The sequence below is a fragment of the Dama dama genome, chromosome 5, assembly GCF_033118175.1.
Source record: "Dama dama isolate Ldn47 chromosome 5, ASM3311817v1, whole genome shotgun sequence".
Taxonomy (NCBI): Eukaryota; Metazoa; Chordata; class Mammalia; order Artiodactyla; family Cervidae; genus Dama; species Dama dama.
Genome location: NC_083685.1, coordinates 2,297,895 through 2,315,952, shown reverse-complemented (window position 1 = coordinate 2,315,952; position 18,058 = coordinate 2,297,895). Strand labels below are relative to the sequence as shown.

General features: G+C 48.0%; 1 gene segment (V, D, J or C); it reads left to right on the top strand.

The window, feature by feature from the left end:
• The first annotated feature begins 222 nt into the window (after window positions 1-222).
• LOC133057916 (immunoglobulin lambda variable 1-40-like) lies at window positions 223-13,065 on the top strand. The segment is given in 3 exon segments: window positions 223-323; window positions 433-757; window positions 12,852-13,065. Coding segments are annotated over 3 exon segments (594 nt in total).
• The last annotated feature ends 4,993 nt before the right edge of the window (window positions 13,066-18,058 follow it).

Genomic DNA, 18,058 nt, shown 5'->3' with positions numbered 1-18,058 from the left:
GTTGGAGGTCACAGCTCAGCGCCCTGAGTGCTTGGGCTGCCAGCTGGGACCTCCGACCCCTGGGCCCCCGCAGTCCCGCCCCTGCCTTCGCCCTTGCCACTCTCCAGCAGAAGGACCTGAACCAGGGCCCAGGGAGGGGTCAGAGAGCTGGGGGTGGGGGTCATTTGCATGAAAGGCCCCTCCCCCTCTCAGAGGATGAAGAGGGGAAGGAGCGGTGTGGGGACGCTCGGCTCAGCTGTGGGGCCAGAGAACGCAGGACGCCCTGACCATGTCCACCATGGCCTGGTCCCCTCTGGTCCTCACCCTGGTCACTCTCTGCACAGGTGACTGGATGGGGGGACAGGGGAAGGGCCCTGGGAAGCCACACGGGCCCTGCTCCCTGCTCTAGTCTCTGGACCCCAGAGTCACCATCTCTGTCTCTCCCCCTTCCAGGATCCTGGGCCCAGGCTGTGCTGACCCAGCCGCCCTCCGTGTCCGCGTCCCCGGGCCAGAGGGTCACCATCTCCTGCACCGGAAGCAGCAGCAACATTGGGCTATTGGGTGTGAGCTGGTACCAACACCTCCCAGGATCAGCCCCGAAAACCCTGATCTATGATAGTAACAAACGACCCGCGGGGGTCCCCGACCGATGCTCTGGCACCAAGTCTGGCAACACAGGCACCCTGACCATCACTCCGCTGCAGGCTGAGGACGAGGCTGATTATTACTCTGCATCTTATGACACTAGCAGCAATGATGGCACAGTGTTCCATGCCAGGCAGGAAGTGATACAAAAACCTCCTGTCCTCGCAGAGTCTGGGCTCTGGGGGCAGAAACATCCTCTGCAAAGGCAGCTGCTTCATTTGTCTCTTTGACCTGAGACTGGATTCAGAATCACACCAGGGAACTTGGTCCAGAAAAATCTGTTCACATCTTTCTTAATTCACCGCTTCTTCCGATTTCCTTTGCAACAAGTCATTGTCTGATTTTCTCAACTTGAGCAGAAATCCCTGGTGCCAGGAGCAGGTGCCCTGGGGTCAGAGTCTATGATGGGTCAGGTCAGAACCAGAGAGACACAGTACAGTTCTGTCTGATTCTGGACTCATCAGAGCGTCCAGTGTGGGTCCTGGTCCCAACAGCTCTCCTTCTCTCTGATGCTAGTAGTGGACGCACGGGGTCCCTGCTCCATTTCAGATCTCGGGGTCTCTGCTCATTTCCCAGGTCTCAAATCTGGAGTTCTGGCTCCTTGGCCATCACTGGGCTGAGCTGATGCCAGGCTGCTGCTCCTGCCTTTCCTGTGACAGCCTCTCAGGCTCACCCAGAGCTCCAGGCCTGTGGGAACTAGACTAGAAATGGTACGGACTCCCTTCCATCTGGGGGAGGTGGGGCCACCCAGCAGCTTCCTGCTCGGCATCTGGCTGGACCTGCTGCTGCTACTGTGTCCCCGACTCCAGCTCATCCAGGGGTCTGCCTGGGCATGGAGCCTCCTCCTGTCCCCTCTGTCCTTGAAGGCCCTCCAGCAGCCCATTCCCAGGAGAAGGTCTCAAAGGAAACAGAAAGTTTATGTCCCCATCACTACGGACATAGCATCTCTTAGCCCTGAATTCAGGGGCTGAGGTTGGGGTCTGGCTGAAGTCATCTCGGATCTGAACTCTGACTCGGGAGCCTTTAATCTCCATCACTGGGGCATCTGTCCATTCCCAGGAGTTTCTAGAGCTTTGAACTCTCTCATCGGCCCTCAACATGAACGCCTGTGCTTTTTCTTCACTGGGGAGATTCCTTCGGTTACTGCTGCACCAACATGGGAGCATCTAAGGTGCATCTTACATTTGGGTCTTTGGAACAACTGCCTCTTCATGACCCTCACTGCTAAGACCCACCATTGATTCTTCCTGTTCAATTTCTTTGTCTAACTCGTTCCACATGATGTTGAATTATTGTTATGGAGATTAAGTTCACTTTGCTCCTCATTTGTGGAGTTTCCACAAATTATTGTCACCAGACACCAGTATGAGAATAGTTGGTGCTTTTACAATATCACATATTAAGGTCTTGATACACTGATGACTTTTTTCTTAAAATGAAAAAAAAAAAAAAGATGTGTTCCATGCCTTTCCTTCCCCCATAAGTCAGATGCAACCTGGGGCCATTTCAGTTCCTTAGATGGTCATGTGTCCGAGGTCACCCTTTGTGTGGTCATCTTACTGCCCATGGGCTGCAGACACCACCTCACATTCCCACCTGCCCACTGCTTGTCACCTGCCCCACAAACAGGAAAACCAGCACTCTTCATGACACTATACCTGTTCTAGGTAGGATCTCCCACAGGGTTACGAGAAGTAATGCTACAAAACCTATCGTTTTCCAGTTACTAAAAATGAAGAAGCAAAAAGGCTACTTTTAAAAATTCAATTCATAATAGTATCAAAAAACTAAATACTTAGGAATATGATTAACCCAGTAGGTGAGAGGCTTATGAAGTGAAAACAAGAAAACATTGTTGAGAAATTAACACAGATGTAAATAAGTGAAAGGAGCCCTGAGATCACGGGGTGGTGGGGGGGAACAAACTCATACTGTGAAGGTGACCTCAGTCCTGCTAGATTGATCTACATGTTCGCAGCTGTTACCAGGTCCAAGCTCAGTCTGCTCATCTCATGAGAGGCCAACGAATCTGAGAGGAGAGAAATAAGACTTTATTCAGAAAGTCAGCTGACACAGAAGTTGGCAGACTGACACCTCAAAATAACCATCTTCTTGGGGCCTGGATTCTAGGTTCTTGTACGGATGAGAGAAGGGGTAAAGTAAGGAAACAAAGTGAAAAAGACCATTTCATTCTTGCAATTATTCCCTAGAATGGCAAGCCTCAGGCAGGGGGATATGGTATTTCCTTTCTTACAGGCATTCACAGGGGGGCAGGCTCTGACTATCTCCCTGTGAGCTACACAAAGGCCCTTTAGTTTAAGTCTCAGGCAGAGGGAGTAAGGTTCTCTGAAGCAGGCCACTGTGTAAGACGATGATAACAAAAATGACAAAAACAAGGGTTAAATTCACAGAAACAGATCCAGCGTGGAGTCAGAACGAACCCTTCCTGGTTACACAGCCACTCCTCACTTGCTCACTTTTCCCAGTTTAATCCCCAAAGGTCCGCAGATCTCCTCTCCCTGGGTCTCTGGAAAGAAGTTGGATAAATATCTGTTCTCTTGGACCTAGAGTGTAGATTCCCACCCCCTGGAATCTATTCCATAGCCATGTGGGCTGAGGGGATCTGACGGGAAAAGCTGAAAGAACAGCCACCCCCACAGAAGTCAAACTGAAAGAGAACCGGGGAGAATGGGTATGAGGTCTGAGGCATGTTATACTCTGAGAGCCTTACACCTTTTTATGTGGGTCAAGGTAAAGGTGGAAGGTAATGACCCCAGACCCTGGAAGACGCAAACTCACATTTCAGGTGACCCCGAAATACATGAGACGAGTCACTCTGCAATCAATCCTTCTAATTCTCCCTTTTCTCTTAAGCCTTAAATCTTCCTTATCTTCAAATTTAATGCATACAAAATTGCACATTTTCCACTGTATCAGAGTAACTTTGCTTCAGTTCAGTTCAGTTCAGTCGCTCAGTCGTGTCCGACTCTGCCACCCCATGAATCGCAGCACGCCCGGCCTCCCTGTCCATCACCAACTCCCAGAGTTTACTCAAACTCATGTCCATCGAGTTGGAGATGCCATCCAGCCATCTCATCCTCTGGCGTCCCCTTCTCCTCCTTTCCCCAATTCCTCCCAGCATCAGGGTCTTTTCCAATGAGTCAACTCTTCACATGAGGTGGCCAAAGTACTGCAGTTTCAGCTTCAGCATCAGTCCTTCCAATGAACACCCAGGACTGATCTCCTTTAGGAAGGACTGGTTGGATCTCCTTGCAGTCCAAGGGATTCTCAAGAGTCTTTTCCAACACCACAGTTCAAAAGCACCAGTTGTTCGTCACTCAGCTTTCTTCACAGACCAAATCTCACATCCATACATGAGCACTGGAAAAGCCATCGACTTGACTAGACGGACCTTTGTTGGCAAAGTAATGTCTCTGCTTTTTAATGTGCTATCTAGGTTGGTCATAACTTTCCTTCCAAGGAGTCAGTGTCTTTTAATTTCATGGCTGCAATCACCATCCGCAGTGGTTTTGGAGCTCCAAAAATAAAGTCTGACACAGTTTCCACTGTTTCCCCATCTATTTGCCATGAAGTGATGGGACCAGATGCCATGATCTTAGTTTTCTGAATGTTGAGCTTTAAGCCAACTTTTTCATTCAACTCTTTCACTCCTCAAGAGGCTTTTTAGTTCCTCTTCACTTTCTGCCATAAGTGTGGTGTCATCTGTGCATATCTGAGGTTATTGAGATTTCTCCTGGCAATCTTGATTCCAGCTTGTGCTTCCTCCAGCCGAGCGTTTCTCATGATGTACTCTGCACATAAGTTAACTAAGCAGGGTGACAATGTACAGCCTTGACACCCTCATTTTCCTATTTGCAGCAGTCTGTTGTTCCATGTCCAGTTCTAACTGTTGCTTCCTGAACTGCATGCAGGTTTCTCAAGAGGCAGTTCAGATGGTCTGGTATGCCCATCTCTTTCAGAATTTTCCACAGTTTATTGTGATCTACACAGTCAAAGGCTTAGGCATAGTCAATAAAGCAGAAATAGACGTTTTTCTGGAACTCTCTTGCTTTTTCAATGATCCAGTGGATGTTGGCAATTTGATCTCTGGTTCCTCTGCCTTTTCTAAAACCAGCTTGAAAGTATGGAAGTTCATGATTCACGAATTGCTGAGGCCTGGCTTGGAGAATTTGAGCATTACTTCACTAGCATGTGAGATGAGTACAATTGTGCGGTCGTTTGAGCATTCTTTGGCATTGCCTTTCTTTGGGATTGGAGTGAAAATTGACCTTTTCCAGTCCTGTGGACACTGCTGAGTTTTCCAAATTTGCTGACATATTGAGTGCAGCGCTTTCACTGCATCATCTTTCAGGATTTGAAATAGTTCAAGTGAAATTCTACCACCTCCTCTAGCTTTGTTCACAGTGATGCTTTCTAAGGCCCACTTGACTTCACATTCCAGAATGTCTGGCTCTAGGTGAGTGATCACACCGTCATGATTAGCTGGGTTGTGAAGATCTTTTTTGTAGAGTTCTTCTGTGTATTCTTGCCACCTCTTCTTAATATCCTCTGCTTCTGTTAGGTCCATACCATTTCTGTCCTTTATCGAACCCATCTTTGCATGAAATGTTCCCCTTGGTATCTCTAATTTTCTTGAAGAGGTCTCTAATCTTTCCCATTCTGTTGTTTTCCTCTTTCTTTGCATTGATCACTGAGGAAGGCTTTCTTATGTCTCCTTGCTATTCTTTGGAACTCTGCATTCAAACGGGAATATCTCTCCTTTTCTCCTTTGCTTTTCACTTCTCTTCTTTTCACAGCTATTTGTAAGGCCTCCTCAGACAACCATTTTGGCTGTTTGCATTTCTTTTCTTAAGGAAGGTCTTGATCTCTGTCTCCTGTACAATGTCATGAACTTGCAGTATTCTTGCCTTGAGAACCCCATGAACAGTATGAACAGGCAAAATGATAGGACACTGAAAGATGAACTCCCCAGGTCGGTAGGTGCCCAATATGCTACTGGAGATCAGTGGACAAATAACTCCAGAAAGAATGAAGGGATGGAGGCAAAGCAAAAACAATACCCAGTGGTGGATGTGACTGGTGATAGAAGCAAGGTCCAATGCTGTAAAGAGCAATATTGCATAGGAACCTGGAATGTTAGGTCCATGAATCAAGGCAAATTCAAAGTGGTCAAAGAGGAGATGGCAAGAGTGACTGTCGACATTCTAGGAATCAGCGAACTAAAATGGATCGGAATGGGTGAATTTAACTCAGATGATCATTATACCTTCTACTGTGGGCAGGAATCCCTTAGAAGAAATGGAGTAGCCATCATGGTCAACAAAAGAGTCTGAAATGCAGTACTTGATTGCAATCTCAAAAATGACAAAACGATCTCTGTTCATTTCCAAGGTAAACCATTCAATATCATGGTAATCCAAGCTTATGCCTCAACCAGTAATGCTGAAGAAGCTGAAGTTGAATGGTTCTTTGAAGACCTATAAGACCTTTTAGAACTAACACCCAAAAAAGATGTCGTTTTCATTATAGGGGAAGGGCATGCAAAAGTAGGAAGTCAAGAAACACCTGGAATAACAGGCAAATTCAGCCTTGGAGTATGGAATGAAGCAGGGCAAAGGCTAATAGCGTTTTGCCAAGAGAACGCACTGGTCATAGCAAACACCCTCTTCCAACAACACAAGAGAAGATTTTACACATGGACATCACCAGATGGTCAACACGGAAATCAGACTGATTATATTCCTTGAGGCCAAAGATGGAGATGCTCTATACAGTCAGCTAAAATAAGACCGGGAGCTGACTACGGCTCAGACCATGAACTCCTTATTGCCAAATTCAGACTGAAATTGAAGAAAGTAGGGAAAACCACTAGACCATTCAGGTATGACCTAATCAAATCTCTTATGACTATACAGTGGAAGTGAGAAATAGATTTAAGGGACTAGATCTGATAGACAGAGTGCCTGATGAAGTTTGCTTAATAGGCTCCAAATCAACTCACGTGGATCTCTGTCTGATGTGAGTCAGACAAAGAGGAAGGCCTCAGACACAGAGGAAAAGAAAACAACACAATGACCAGCACACTGTGTGAAGCAGACACCATAGCAGCAGCTCTGAGATGGATATGAAATTGTATGTCATTTCACACGGGGGTAACAAGAATGTTGTGGCCATCTTCACAACTTACTGCACAAGTGTTCATCCTAAACCCCCTCACCTGCCCATCACTGTCCTTCTGCTCCATGTAAGACCATTTAGAAGAAAGGGAATTTGGAACAGTCCATGATGTACACACCAGCTTGTTTAGACACGGTGTCATTTTAATTTCTGATTTTGAGTCATGTGTTTTTCTATTATTTTCATCTGACATTTTGGAAGAATCTCAATGTAATGATTGCATTATTAACTTTCTTCTAAAAATCTGCAGGTATATTGATGGTTGGTTTGTTGATGATTTCTCTGACCACAGGATAGCTATCTCCCCACGCCTGGGGCAGGTGTGAGTGTTGACTCCCCCAGCCCTGATGCACTGGATGGTGCCTGGCAGGGGTTTCACAGCCCGTGTGGTGGGGAGACCCCTGTCCCTTCACAGAGCAAATATGACTCTCTGGTTTCCTGTTGGGTTTCCTGCTGGAGGAAGCAGGACCCTCCTCACAAGGAGCAGGAAGTGATTCCACTGGGGAGGGAAGAGAGGTTTAGAGTCATGGGGGGAGCGTGGTGTTGGGGTGAACAGGATCGCTGGGGCAGGAGGGGGAGCACATCCAATTATCACTCAGCTTCACATCTGCAGGGAAGGATTCAGGTTTGAGAAACGAGGGATGTGGGGGTAGGGGTCTGATTAGGGGAAGGCTGTCACCCCATCACTCAGGATCTCCTCCGCATGCTGTCCCCACTCTGGGTGAGGTCCAGCATTTGCCTCCTTCAAGAAGCACCCCTCAGGGGACATCAGGTGATCTGGGCAGGGACAGGAGGAAGTGATTTGCAAGGGATGAGAGGCATGAAAAGGCCCAGGACCCCACCTTCACCTCAGGGGGCTGAGGAGCCGCCACCTGGGAGGGACCCCATCATGGCCTGGATGGTGCTTCTGCTCAGGCTCCTCACTTATGGCTCAGGTCAGGGGCCGGGACTCTGCATCTTTGGGGCACCTCCACGCAGGGTCTCAGAGTCCTTGTTTCCATAACAACCCCTGTCTCTCTCCTGTCACCTTTAGAGATGGATGCTCAGATTGCGCTAGGTCTAGGAGCCGTCACTCTCAGTGTCTCCAGGAGGGACAGTCATCCTCACCTGTGGCCTCAGCTCTGGTTCAGTCGCCTCTCCCACCCAGCTGGAACCAGTAGCCTCCAGGCCAGGCTCCCCAAGTGCTTATCCACAGCCCAGCAGCCCCCCTCTGGGGTCCCCGGTTGCTTCTGGCTCCATCTCTGGGAACAAAGCTCTCCTCACCATCACAGGAGCCCAGTCTGAGGATGAGGCCAATTATCACTGTGGTCTGTGTATGGGTCGAGGTACTTACAAATGCCCAGTGATGTAAGCCCATGGAGAAGTGCCAAGAAAACCTTCTCATGTGCTCAGAGGACTCAGCATGTAGAGACAGGAGAGTTACTGATTAGAAAAATAGAACAAACTAAATCCAAAGCTAACAGAAGGAAGAAAATAATAAATATTAACATAGAGAAAAACAACTACCAGGGAAGCCCAGAGAAAAGCAAAATAGAAAATGCTACAGCGGTAGAGAATCAAGCAAAACTGAGCAGGTTCCTTGAAATTATATATTTAGTTAGGCAAGCTAGTGTTAGTCGCTCAGTTGTGTCTGACTCTTTGTGACCCTATGGACTGTAGCCTGCCAGACTTCTCCGTCCATGGGATTTCTCAGGCAAGAATACTGGAATGGATTGCCATTTCCTTCTCCAGGCAAAGGTCGAGGTCCTGAACTTCAAGTTAATGTTCTAATGGATAAAATCTTTGAAAGCATTGGCAGGAAAATGCATTTTGGACAGAGAAGTATGTAAACAACTTGTGGTCATGTGTGTACCACGTGGTTTGAAATTATGTCCACAAATCCTTTCCTTCAAGGGCGGACCTTATGCTCCCCTTCACATGTGGGCTGGACTCAGCGGCTCACTCCCAATGTTAGGATGCTGTAGCGATGAACATGAAGTGTCTGAGACTAGGTCATCAGAGGCACCGCAGCCTCCTTGCTCAGCCTCTTGGGTCACGCACGCTAGAAGCCAGCTCAGTCGTATCTTAACACTCAGGGAGCCCAGTGGAGAGGCCCGCGTGAAAGAACCGAGGCTTTCTCCCAAGAGCCAGCAAGGACACTGGTTTCAACAGCTATGTGAGTAAGCCGTCTTGGAAGGAAATCCACCAGCCCATGTCAAGGCTTCAGATGACGGCAATCTCATGAAACCCTGAGCCAGAACACTCAGCTCAATTACTCCTGGATTCCCAACTTTCAGCAGCAGTATGAGATAATATCGTTTTAAGCTGTTCAGTTCAGTTCAGTCACTCAGTCGTGTCCAACTCTGCGACCCCATGAACCGCAGCACGCCAGGCCTCTCTGTCCATCACTAACTCCCGGAGTTCACCCAAACCCATGTCCATTGAGTTGGTGATGCCATCCAACCATCTCATCCTCTGTCATCCCCTTCTGCTCCTGCCCTCCATCTTTCCCAGCATCAAGGTCTTTTAAAATGAGTCAGCTCTTCGCATCAGGTGGCCAAAATATTCGAGTTTCAGCTTCAGCATCTGTCCTTCCAATGAATATTCAGGACTGATTTCCTTTAGGATGGACTGGTTGGATCTCCTTACAGTCCAAGGACTCTCAAGAGTCTTCCCCAACACCACAGTTCAAAAGCATCTATTATTCAGTGCTCAGCTTTATTTATAGTCCAACTCTCACATCCATACATGACTACTGGAAAAACCATAGCCTTGACTAGATGGACCTTTGTTGACAAAGTAATGTGTCTGCTTTTCAATATGCTGTCTATGTTGGTCATAACTTTCCTTCCAAGGAGTCAATGTCTTTTAGTTACATGGCTGCAATCACCATCTGCAGTGATTTTGGAGCCCCCCAAAATAAAGTCAGCCACTCTTTCCACTGTTTCCCCATCTATTTGCCATGATGCGATGGGACCAAATGCCATGATCTTAGTTTTCTGAATGTTGAGCTTGAATTCAACTTTTTCATTCTCCTCTTTCAATTTCATCAAGATGCTCTTTTGTTCTTCTTCACTTTCTGCTATAAGGGTGGTGTCATCTGCATCTCTGAGGTTATTGAGATTTCTCCTGGCAATCTTGATTCCAGCTTGTGTTTCCTCCAGCCCAGCGTTTCTCATGATGTACTCTGCACATAAGTTAAATAAGCAGGCTGGCAATATACAGCCTTGACACCTTCCTTTTCCTATTTGGAAACAGTCTGTTGTTCCATGTCCAGTTCTAACTGTTGCTTCCTGACCTGCATACAGGTTTCTCAAGAGGCAGGTCAGCTGGTCTGGTATGCCCATCTCTTTCAGAATTTTCCACAGTTTATTGTGATCCACACAGTCAAAGGCTTTGGCATAGTGAATAAATCAGAAATAGATGTTTTTCTGGAACTCTCTTGCTTTTTCAATGATCCAGTGGATGTTGGCAATTTGATCTCTGTTTCCTCTGCCTGTTCTAAAACCAGCTTGAACGTATGGAAGTTCACAGTTCATGTATTGCTGAGGCCTGGCTTGGAGAATTTAAAGCATTACTTTACTAGTGTGTGAGATGAGTACAATTGTGTGGTAGTTTGAGCATTCTTTGGCATTGCCTTTCTTTGGGATTGGAATGAAAACTGACCTTTTCCAGTCCTATGGCCACTGCTGAGTTTTCCAAATTTGCTGGTGTATTCAGTGCAGCGCTTTCACAGCATCATCTTGTAGGATTTGAAATAGCTCAAGTGGAATTCCACCACCTCCACTAGATTTTTTCATACTGATGCTTTCTAAGGCCCACTTGACTTCACATTCCAGGATGTCTGGCTCTAGGTGAGTGATCACACCATCTTGATTATTTGGATCATGAAGATCTTTCTTGTACAGTTTTTCTGTGTATTTTTGCCACCTCTTCTTAATATCTTCTGCTTCTGTTACGTCCCTATAATTTCTGTCTTTTATTGAGCCCATTTTGCATGAAATGTTCCCTTGGTATCTCTAATTTTCTTGAAGAGTTCTCTAGTCTTTCCCATTCTATTGTTTTCCTCTATTTCTTTGCATTGATCACTGAGGAAGGCTTTCTTATCTCTCCTTGCTATTCTTTGGAAGTCCACACTCAAATGGGTATATCTTTCCTTTCCTCCTTTGCTGTTCGCTTCCCTTCTTTTCACACTATTTGTAAGGCCTCCTCAGACAGCCATTTTGCTTTTTTGCATTTCTTTTCTTGCGGATGATCTTGATTCCTGTCTCCTGTACAATGTCACGAACCTCTGTCCATAGTTCATCAGGCACTCTGTCTCTCAGATCTAGTCTTTTAAATCTATTTCTCACTTCCACTGTATAGTCATAAGGGATTTAATTTAGGTCACTCCTGAATGACCTAGTGGTTTTCCCCACTTTCTTCAATTTCAGTCTGAATTTGGCAATAAGGAGTTCATGATCTGAGCCACAGTCAGCTCCCGGTCTTGTTTTGGCTGACTGTATAGAGCTTCCCCATCTTAGGCTGCAAAGAATATAATTAATCTGATTTCAGTGTTGACCACCTGGTGGTGTCCATGTGTAAAGTCTTCTCTTGTGTTTTTGAAGAGGGTGTTTGCTATAACCAGTGCATTCTCTTGGCAGAACTCTATTAGCCTTTGCCCTCCTTCATTCTGTATTCCAAGGCTGAATTTGCCTGTTACTCCAGGTGTTTCTTGACTTCCTACTTTTACATTCCAGTCCCCTATAAATAAAGGACATCTCTTTTGGGTGTTAGTTCTAAAAGGTCTTGTAAATCTTCATAGAACTGTTCAAGTTCAGGTTCTTCAGCATTACTGGTCAGGGCATAGACTTGGATTACCGTTATATGGAATGGTTTGCCTTAGAAACAAACAGAGATCATTGTGTCGTTTTTGAGATTGGAACGATCTCAAAAATTTTGAGACTTTAAGCTGTTAGTTTAGGGTAATTTGTTATGCAGCAGTAGTTAATTAATGCACTGCCAACTTTGGGCCATGTCTTTATCCAGGGGCACCTGTCCAGTTAGTCCAATTTTAGCCAGAATCTGCTAAGTGAGTTTAGAAAAAATACCACACCCTTGATCGGACCACCCTCAGTATCAGACCAAATTACTTATCACCCACCTCAGTATCCTATCACCCTTGCTGAGGTCAGCAATGATCCTCTCAGTTCAGCCAGAATCCACCCTCACCCTGAGGTCCACCCACCCTGTTGCTGTTTTTCATTGCTTTTCAGTTGCGCAGGCTGTTTGCAGCCCCGTGGACCCACCCTGTTCCTTAGCTATCAATCCCAACTGTGTCCCTGAGTCAGACTTAAGCTCAATCTCGTCCCCTAGTATAAGCCCCCATTGTGGTACCCTTACCTTGAGCAAAGTTTTTCTTGCCACCTTTAGTAAGTGTTATGAATAATTTTTTAACATTTCCAAGTTCTGTTACTAAGAATTACCCTCAAATGAATACTTTCATACCTTTACTTTTTATACTATATTCATTTGGGGGAATAGCTTTCAAGAATTAAAATATTTCATGTTTTTACCATACAAACAGAAACGATCTTTTCAAAAATATATTTATATATCTTTAAAAAAATACCTATGTAGTAATCTGGAAAAGATGTGTATATAGACATCAGAGCTCCAAGGAAAACTTAATTATCAATAAAATATAAATTAAAACTAAAACATTCAGCCTGTAAATAGTGAAATGTTTGGAATTAACTTGCCAAAAATTATACAGAGAATGAAATTAATAAAAAAAAGAAAAATCTATACTTAAAAATATTTGGGATTCAGACAAACCTGCTCTTTAAATAAAGGTAGGTCAAGTCCTGAACCCTCTATAAAAAAAGAAACACTCATTATCTTGTAATAACCTGTTTGGATCTGGGACAAGAAACTCGGCCTGTCAGCGGCTTGTTCTCTGAGAATTGTCAAATTTTAAATAAATTCCACACAATCAATTGATTCCTGAGGTACATGCTGGTTCATAGTAAGTTTATTCCCAATTGCACAGTCAGTTTTGCTGGTCTCAGAAAATGTAAACAGATTCTGATACCACTGAAGTGCACCCTGATCATTCGTGTGAACAAGAGAGCCGTGGAGCTGAGCTCCCTCAGCCGAGATCAGGAGCAGGAGGCTTTCCCAGATGCGCCTTCAGCAGAGTCCGTGGACAATCCCAGCAGGCGGATTGTCCCCCAGGGCGTGAACTCTGCTCCTGAAAGTTCAGAGCAGAGACCTGAAGAGTGAGGGGCACCGGTGACACATCCTAGGATGCAGGGACCCCCGGGAGTGGTTCTCCTGAGCCCACAGGCCCTCCCCTCCTCTCCTCTCCACCCCATCGGAGCACTTCCTATTTCAGGGCTGGGGTGGTCAATGGACTGTCAGGAGCAGCGGCTCCCCAAGATGTGCCCACGTCCCTCTGCCTGTGATGCCACTGATGAGCCCAGATCTGAGAGCACCATCTCCTGCAGTGGGAGCAGCGGGGACACGGGGGTCCCCATGGCAATGATGACCAGGGACTCCAGGCAAATTCCCTGCTTTGTGACCCAGGACAGAGGTGAGGGACACTCAGGGGTTTGGCCCTGTTCTCCTCTCCAGGTGAAGGAGACCCTCCCCCTTAGGATGCAGCTCTCAGATTCCTCACTTGCTCATTTTCTCCTCTTTTCCCTTATGACCTCTCCCACTTTTCCCTCCCTGGTTCCTTGTTTGAGATGATATTGGATAAATGTCACTATTTTGGACACAGACCATATAAACCCACTCTCGTTATATCTATGGAGTTTAACAATGAATGTCAGCCATGTCCAGCGAAGATCAGGTAACAGGTCAGAAGGGTTTCTCAATCAGGAATGAAAGAAGAGCCCTGACAAGGATGAGATTCCCATTTATAGTTATAATCCTTTATATCAAGCATTTAATGTTGAAAGCTTACAAAATCGAGTCAAAACATCTTTAATCTTTAAATATCTGAGTCAAAAAGTACTGAGAGGACCATGTTCAAGGGTAAATGAGAACCCCTGGGCGTGATCAAGGAAAGATCTGTTATCCCGGGGAACCTCATATTCTCTTGCTGCTGTTGCTGCTAACTCGCTACAGTCGTGTCTGACTCTGTGCGACCCCATAGACGGCAGCCCACCAGGCTCCGCCGTCCCTGGGATTCTCCAGGCAAGAACACTGGAGTGGGTTACCATTTCCTTCTCTGATGTGTGAAAGTGAAAAGTGAAAGTGATGACACTCAGGGAAAGAAATAAATAGGAACAGAGCGGTGCACTCCGGGCTGGGACGGTACCTAGTGACCATGCAAAACCAACATCAACCACATATCAACCCTGGAAGGAAACTCAGGCAGAACTGTGACCAGGTACAAAGCACGGGCATCTGGGATTTTGAATCCTGGAACCTGGTTCAGGTGGTTGTGTTCTGATAGTGAACCCAGGAGCGAGGCAGAGCAAACTCAGACCTCAGGGAATCCTGAAATTCATTTGTTTATCAGCATCGCATTAAACGGTCTGAAGTCAAAGTTACTTGGAAAAATTAATGACCAGCCCCAAACTCCTCGGAGAGGACTCATTCTACTGCCCTGTGCGGTGACCTCAGAATGACCCTCCTGCAAGTGTGAGAAAGCCCTTCCAGGAGGCTGTGGAGTGAAGTGGGGGAGGAGGAGGTCTGAGCCCAGCAGGGGGCGCTGTGGGCCTGGTCCTGAGAGCTCTGGGTCCTGGCCAGGCAGGCTGGCACCTCCTGCCCTGGCTCTTGCCCACGCGGGCAGCAGGGTCCTCACTGGAGGGTGACGTTCCTGCACCTGGGCCCCCAGGGGACGCGGCAGCTCTCAGCTCAGAGCCACAGGCTTGCTGCTCAGTTCCTATTCTTCTGTCGTATCAGTACCCAGACTTAACATCCAACCAAAGACAGAGGGAGGATCATACAACAAAAATGGACTTCCTGCGGTAACCTCGACCTCCAGGGATACCTGGACAGGGGATGAGAGACCCCTGCAGAGGGGCTGCCCCATTGCCCACAGAACGCCCCGTGTTCACAGTGGGAGAGGGATGCAGGCAAGGTCCCTTTGTCACCTTCTACGTCATTTTAAAATGTTCCCTGTTGTGTTATTTGGCAGTTTCAACATTTTGTAGTGAACTATGGAAACTGATATTGTTTCAGGTTTTGTGGCTTCGTTAGTTGTTCCTTTCCTTTATGTGACCACTTCTTCCATCTAAAAACTTGAGATATATGAAATCACATATTTCCCAAAGCTATCATCAGTACATTTGTACAATAAGAAAAGAATTAACTAGGAATATCATAATTTTTACATCTATGAGTCGAGGTTCTCAAACAACTCTGACAAAAATCATGTGAATTTTATTAAACAGCTACTTTAGCATTAAATCTAACATGAATACAAAATAAGAATAGTATTTAACATTTTTAATGTTAAAGAAATAAGCGATGAACAAGCCTTTTCTTAAAAAAAGAAGAGATGAACAAGACTTTTCCCGTCTCTTCCGCACACGTTAACACTTGAGATGTCTGAGCTCTTTCTCGTCCTCGTTGCCCCCACATCCCTCCTCCTCCCGAGTCCATCGGCTCCACAGCAGAACCACAGGGAAGGGAGTTTTACAGTGTCCACGATGCTCAGCACACCTACATGTTCACACACAGTTCTTTTCTATTTCCAATGATGAGACATGTATGCCAGCTTTGTTGGAACTGAACTTACAAGCTATCATCATTGCGTGATGACATGGTGACCTTTTCCCCTACAGGTCTATTGAAGCTACTCCACATTGTCATGGTTTTTCTAGCACAGGAGGCCGTCACCCCAGGCCTGTCTCTGCATGTCACTCTCAACCCCCAGCCCTGATTCACCAGCGCTGGGACTAGGGACACTTTACAAGATGGTGTTCAAGGGCCACGCCTTTCCCTTCACACCAGACACAGGCTCTGGGATTTCCTCCTGGGCTCAGGGCTGGAGGGACAAGGACGGACAGCATCACACAGGTGGGACGCGGCGGTTCCCTGAGAAGGACGGAGAGTGTTCTAAAGATGGGCTCAGGTTTGGGAAAGGCTAGATGAGTGCAGCAAGAGAGGAAGACTTGCAAACTCCTCCTTCAGCCTCAGATACTCTGGGGGGGAGGTGAAGGACCGAAATCACCAAGGTCATGGGAGCACATTTGCTGAAAGACGTCGCCCCATCACTCAGGGGTTCCTTCCTGTTCTGTCCCCGCTCTGTGTGAGGTCCAGCATCGGCCTCCTTCAAGTCCCCCCACCCCAGGGGAACTCAGGTGCCCTGGGCAGGGAGAGGAGGAAGTGATTTGCATGAGGCCCCTCCTCCTCCTGATGGGCTGGAGGCATGAAAAGGCCCAGGACCCCACCTCCAGCCAAGGAGGCTGAGGAGCCCACGTCCTGGGAGGGTCCCCACCATGGCCTGGACGGTGTTTCTGCTTGGGCTCCTCACTTACGGCTCAGGTCAGGGGCTGGGACTCTGCACCCTTGGGCCACCTCTATGCAGGGTCTCAGGGCCCTTGTCTTGATAATAACACCTGTCTCTCTCTTGTCACTCTTAGGGGTTGATGCTCAGACTGTGGTCCAGGAGCCAGCACTGTCAGTGTCTCCAGGAGGGACGGTCACCCTCACCTGTGGCCTCAGCTCTGGGTCAGTCACTACCAGTAACTACCCTGGCTGGTTCCAGCAGACCCCAGGCCAGGCTCCCAGAACTCTTATCTACTATACAAACAGCCGCCTCTCTGGGATCCCTGATCGCTTCTCTGGCTCCATCTCTGGGAACAAAGCCACCCTCACCATCACGGGGGCCCAGCCTGAGGACGAGGCTGTCTATTACTGTGCTCTATACACCGGTAGTTACAATAATACCACAGTGATGCAACCTCATGGGGAAGCACCACCAAAACCTGCTGTTGTGCTCAGAGGGGTCAGCGCTTTGAGGCGGGAGAGGCAGAGAGAGGGCGGAAATGCTCAGCAGCCCGTGGGGAGGGGGCTCTGGGGTCCCATCTCCTTCCAGCGGTTCGTGGCCCCGCGCCTGCTCCTGTCTCTCCTCTGAGGTGTCTAGCTCTTAAGGGGACACCTCTCTGCCCATAAAGATGTGGAAGGGAATCAGGTCCACATTTTATCAACAACACTGAGAGTCAGAGTCCCCAGTACAACCAGCATGACTCTCCTTGCTGACGTTGATGAGGACCCTTGATGACCTCTAGGGCTGGAAGATGAAATCCAGCAACTGCACCCTGACAGGGGTCTCAGCTTCACTGTACGGGGAACTGGTCTCCCTGCCCCTCCTGGCTGAAGCGGGCAGGGCCCCATGACCCTGGGGGTCAGGTGCCACTGGGGCTCCAGCCCATCACAGCCTCCAGTCTGAGCCTGGCCAGGAGTCAGGCTGGTCAGCTCTCCAGGTCCACATCCCAGACCTTGGCAGCCAAGGAGGGGCTGAACTTCTAGGCCACACTCCAGCTTGAGAATGACCAGGGGGACAAGCCGGGCTCGTCTGTCCCCCGCTGACTCTGCCAAGGGTTGTGCAGGGAATTAGAGACAATACTGTCAGTGACACAGCCAGGAGCTCAAGGAGCCGATGCGTGGAATGTGGTCAAGGTCCCTGTGAGTGAATCTGAGGCTGTAGAAACATATGCATCCTCAGAGGCTCCAAAACTTAGTAACAAACGGATTTCAGGGTTTCAGCAAGAGGATGTTATTTCCCTGGCTTTTCTTTTCTCTTCCATTAGAAGGAGGTTGTCATAACCTCAGAAGGTCAGACCTCGAGTGGCCGGTCCTCTGGGTCAGCAGCCTCTACCTCCCCCTTCCTCTGACCTTGACACGCACCCGGACCTCGGACCTGAGTGCCCTTCTGTCCCTGCAGGGAGGCCACCTCACTTGCCCTCACATCTCAACTGAGCCCTCCCAGTTTTGTCCAGGCCCCTATGCTGTGTTCCCTCCCAGGATACCGGGACAGGACTGGGGTCCTCCCAGCGTGGAGACCCCAGGGCATCAGCACTGGCTCGGGAGGGGAGCTGAAACCAGGGGAGCCTGAGGGACGGTGACCATGGGGTCAGCCCGCTCGCTGCATCAACAGTGCTGAATAGGAGGTGGGGGCGGGCGGTGGGCACTGCGGTCACCCCTCCCCCTGGTGTCCTGAGACCACGGAGCTCACGGGGCTGAGCGACCACCGACCGCAGCGCAGCTGCCCGGCTCAGCCTGGCTGCCCCTCCCTGAGGGCAGCAGGAAGCAGGGA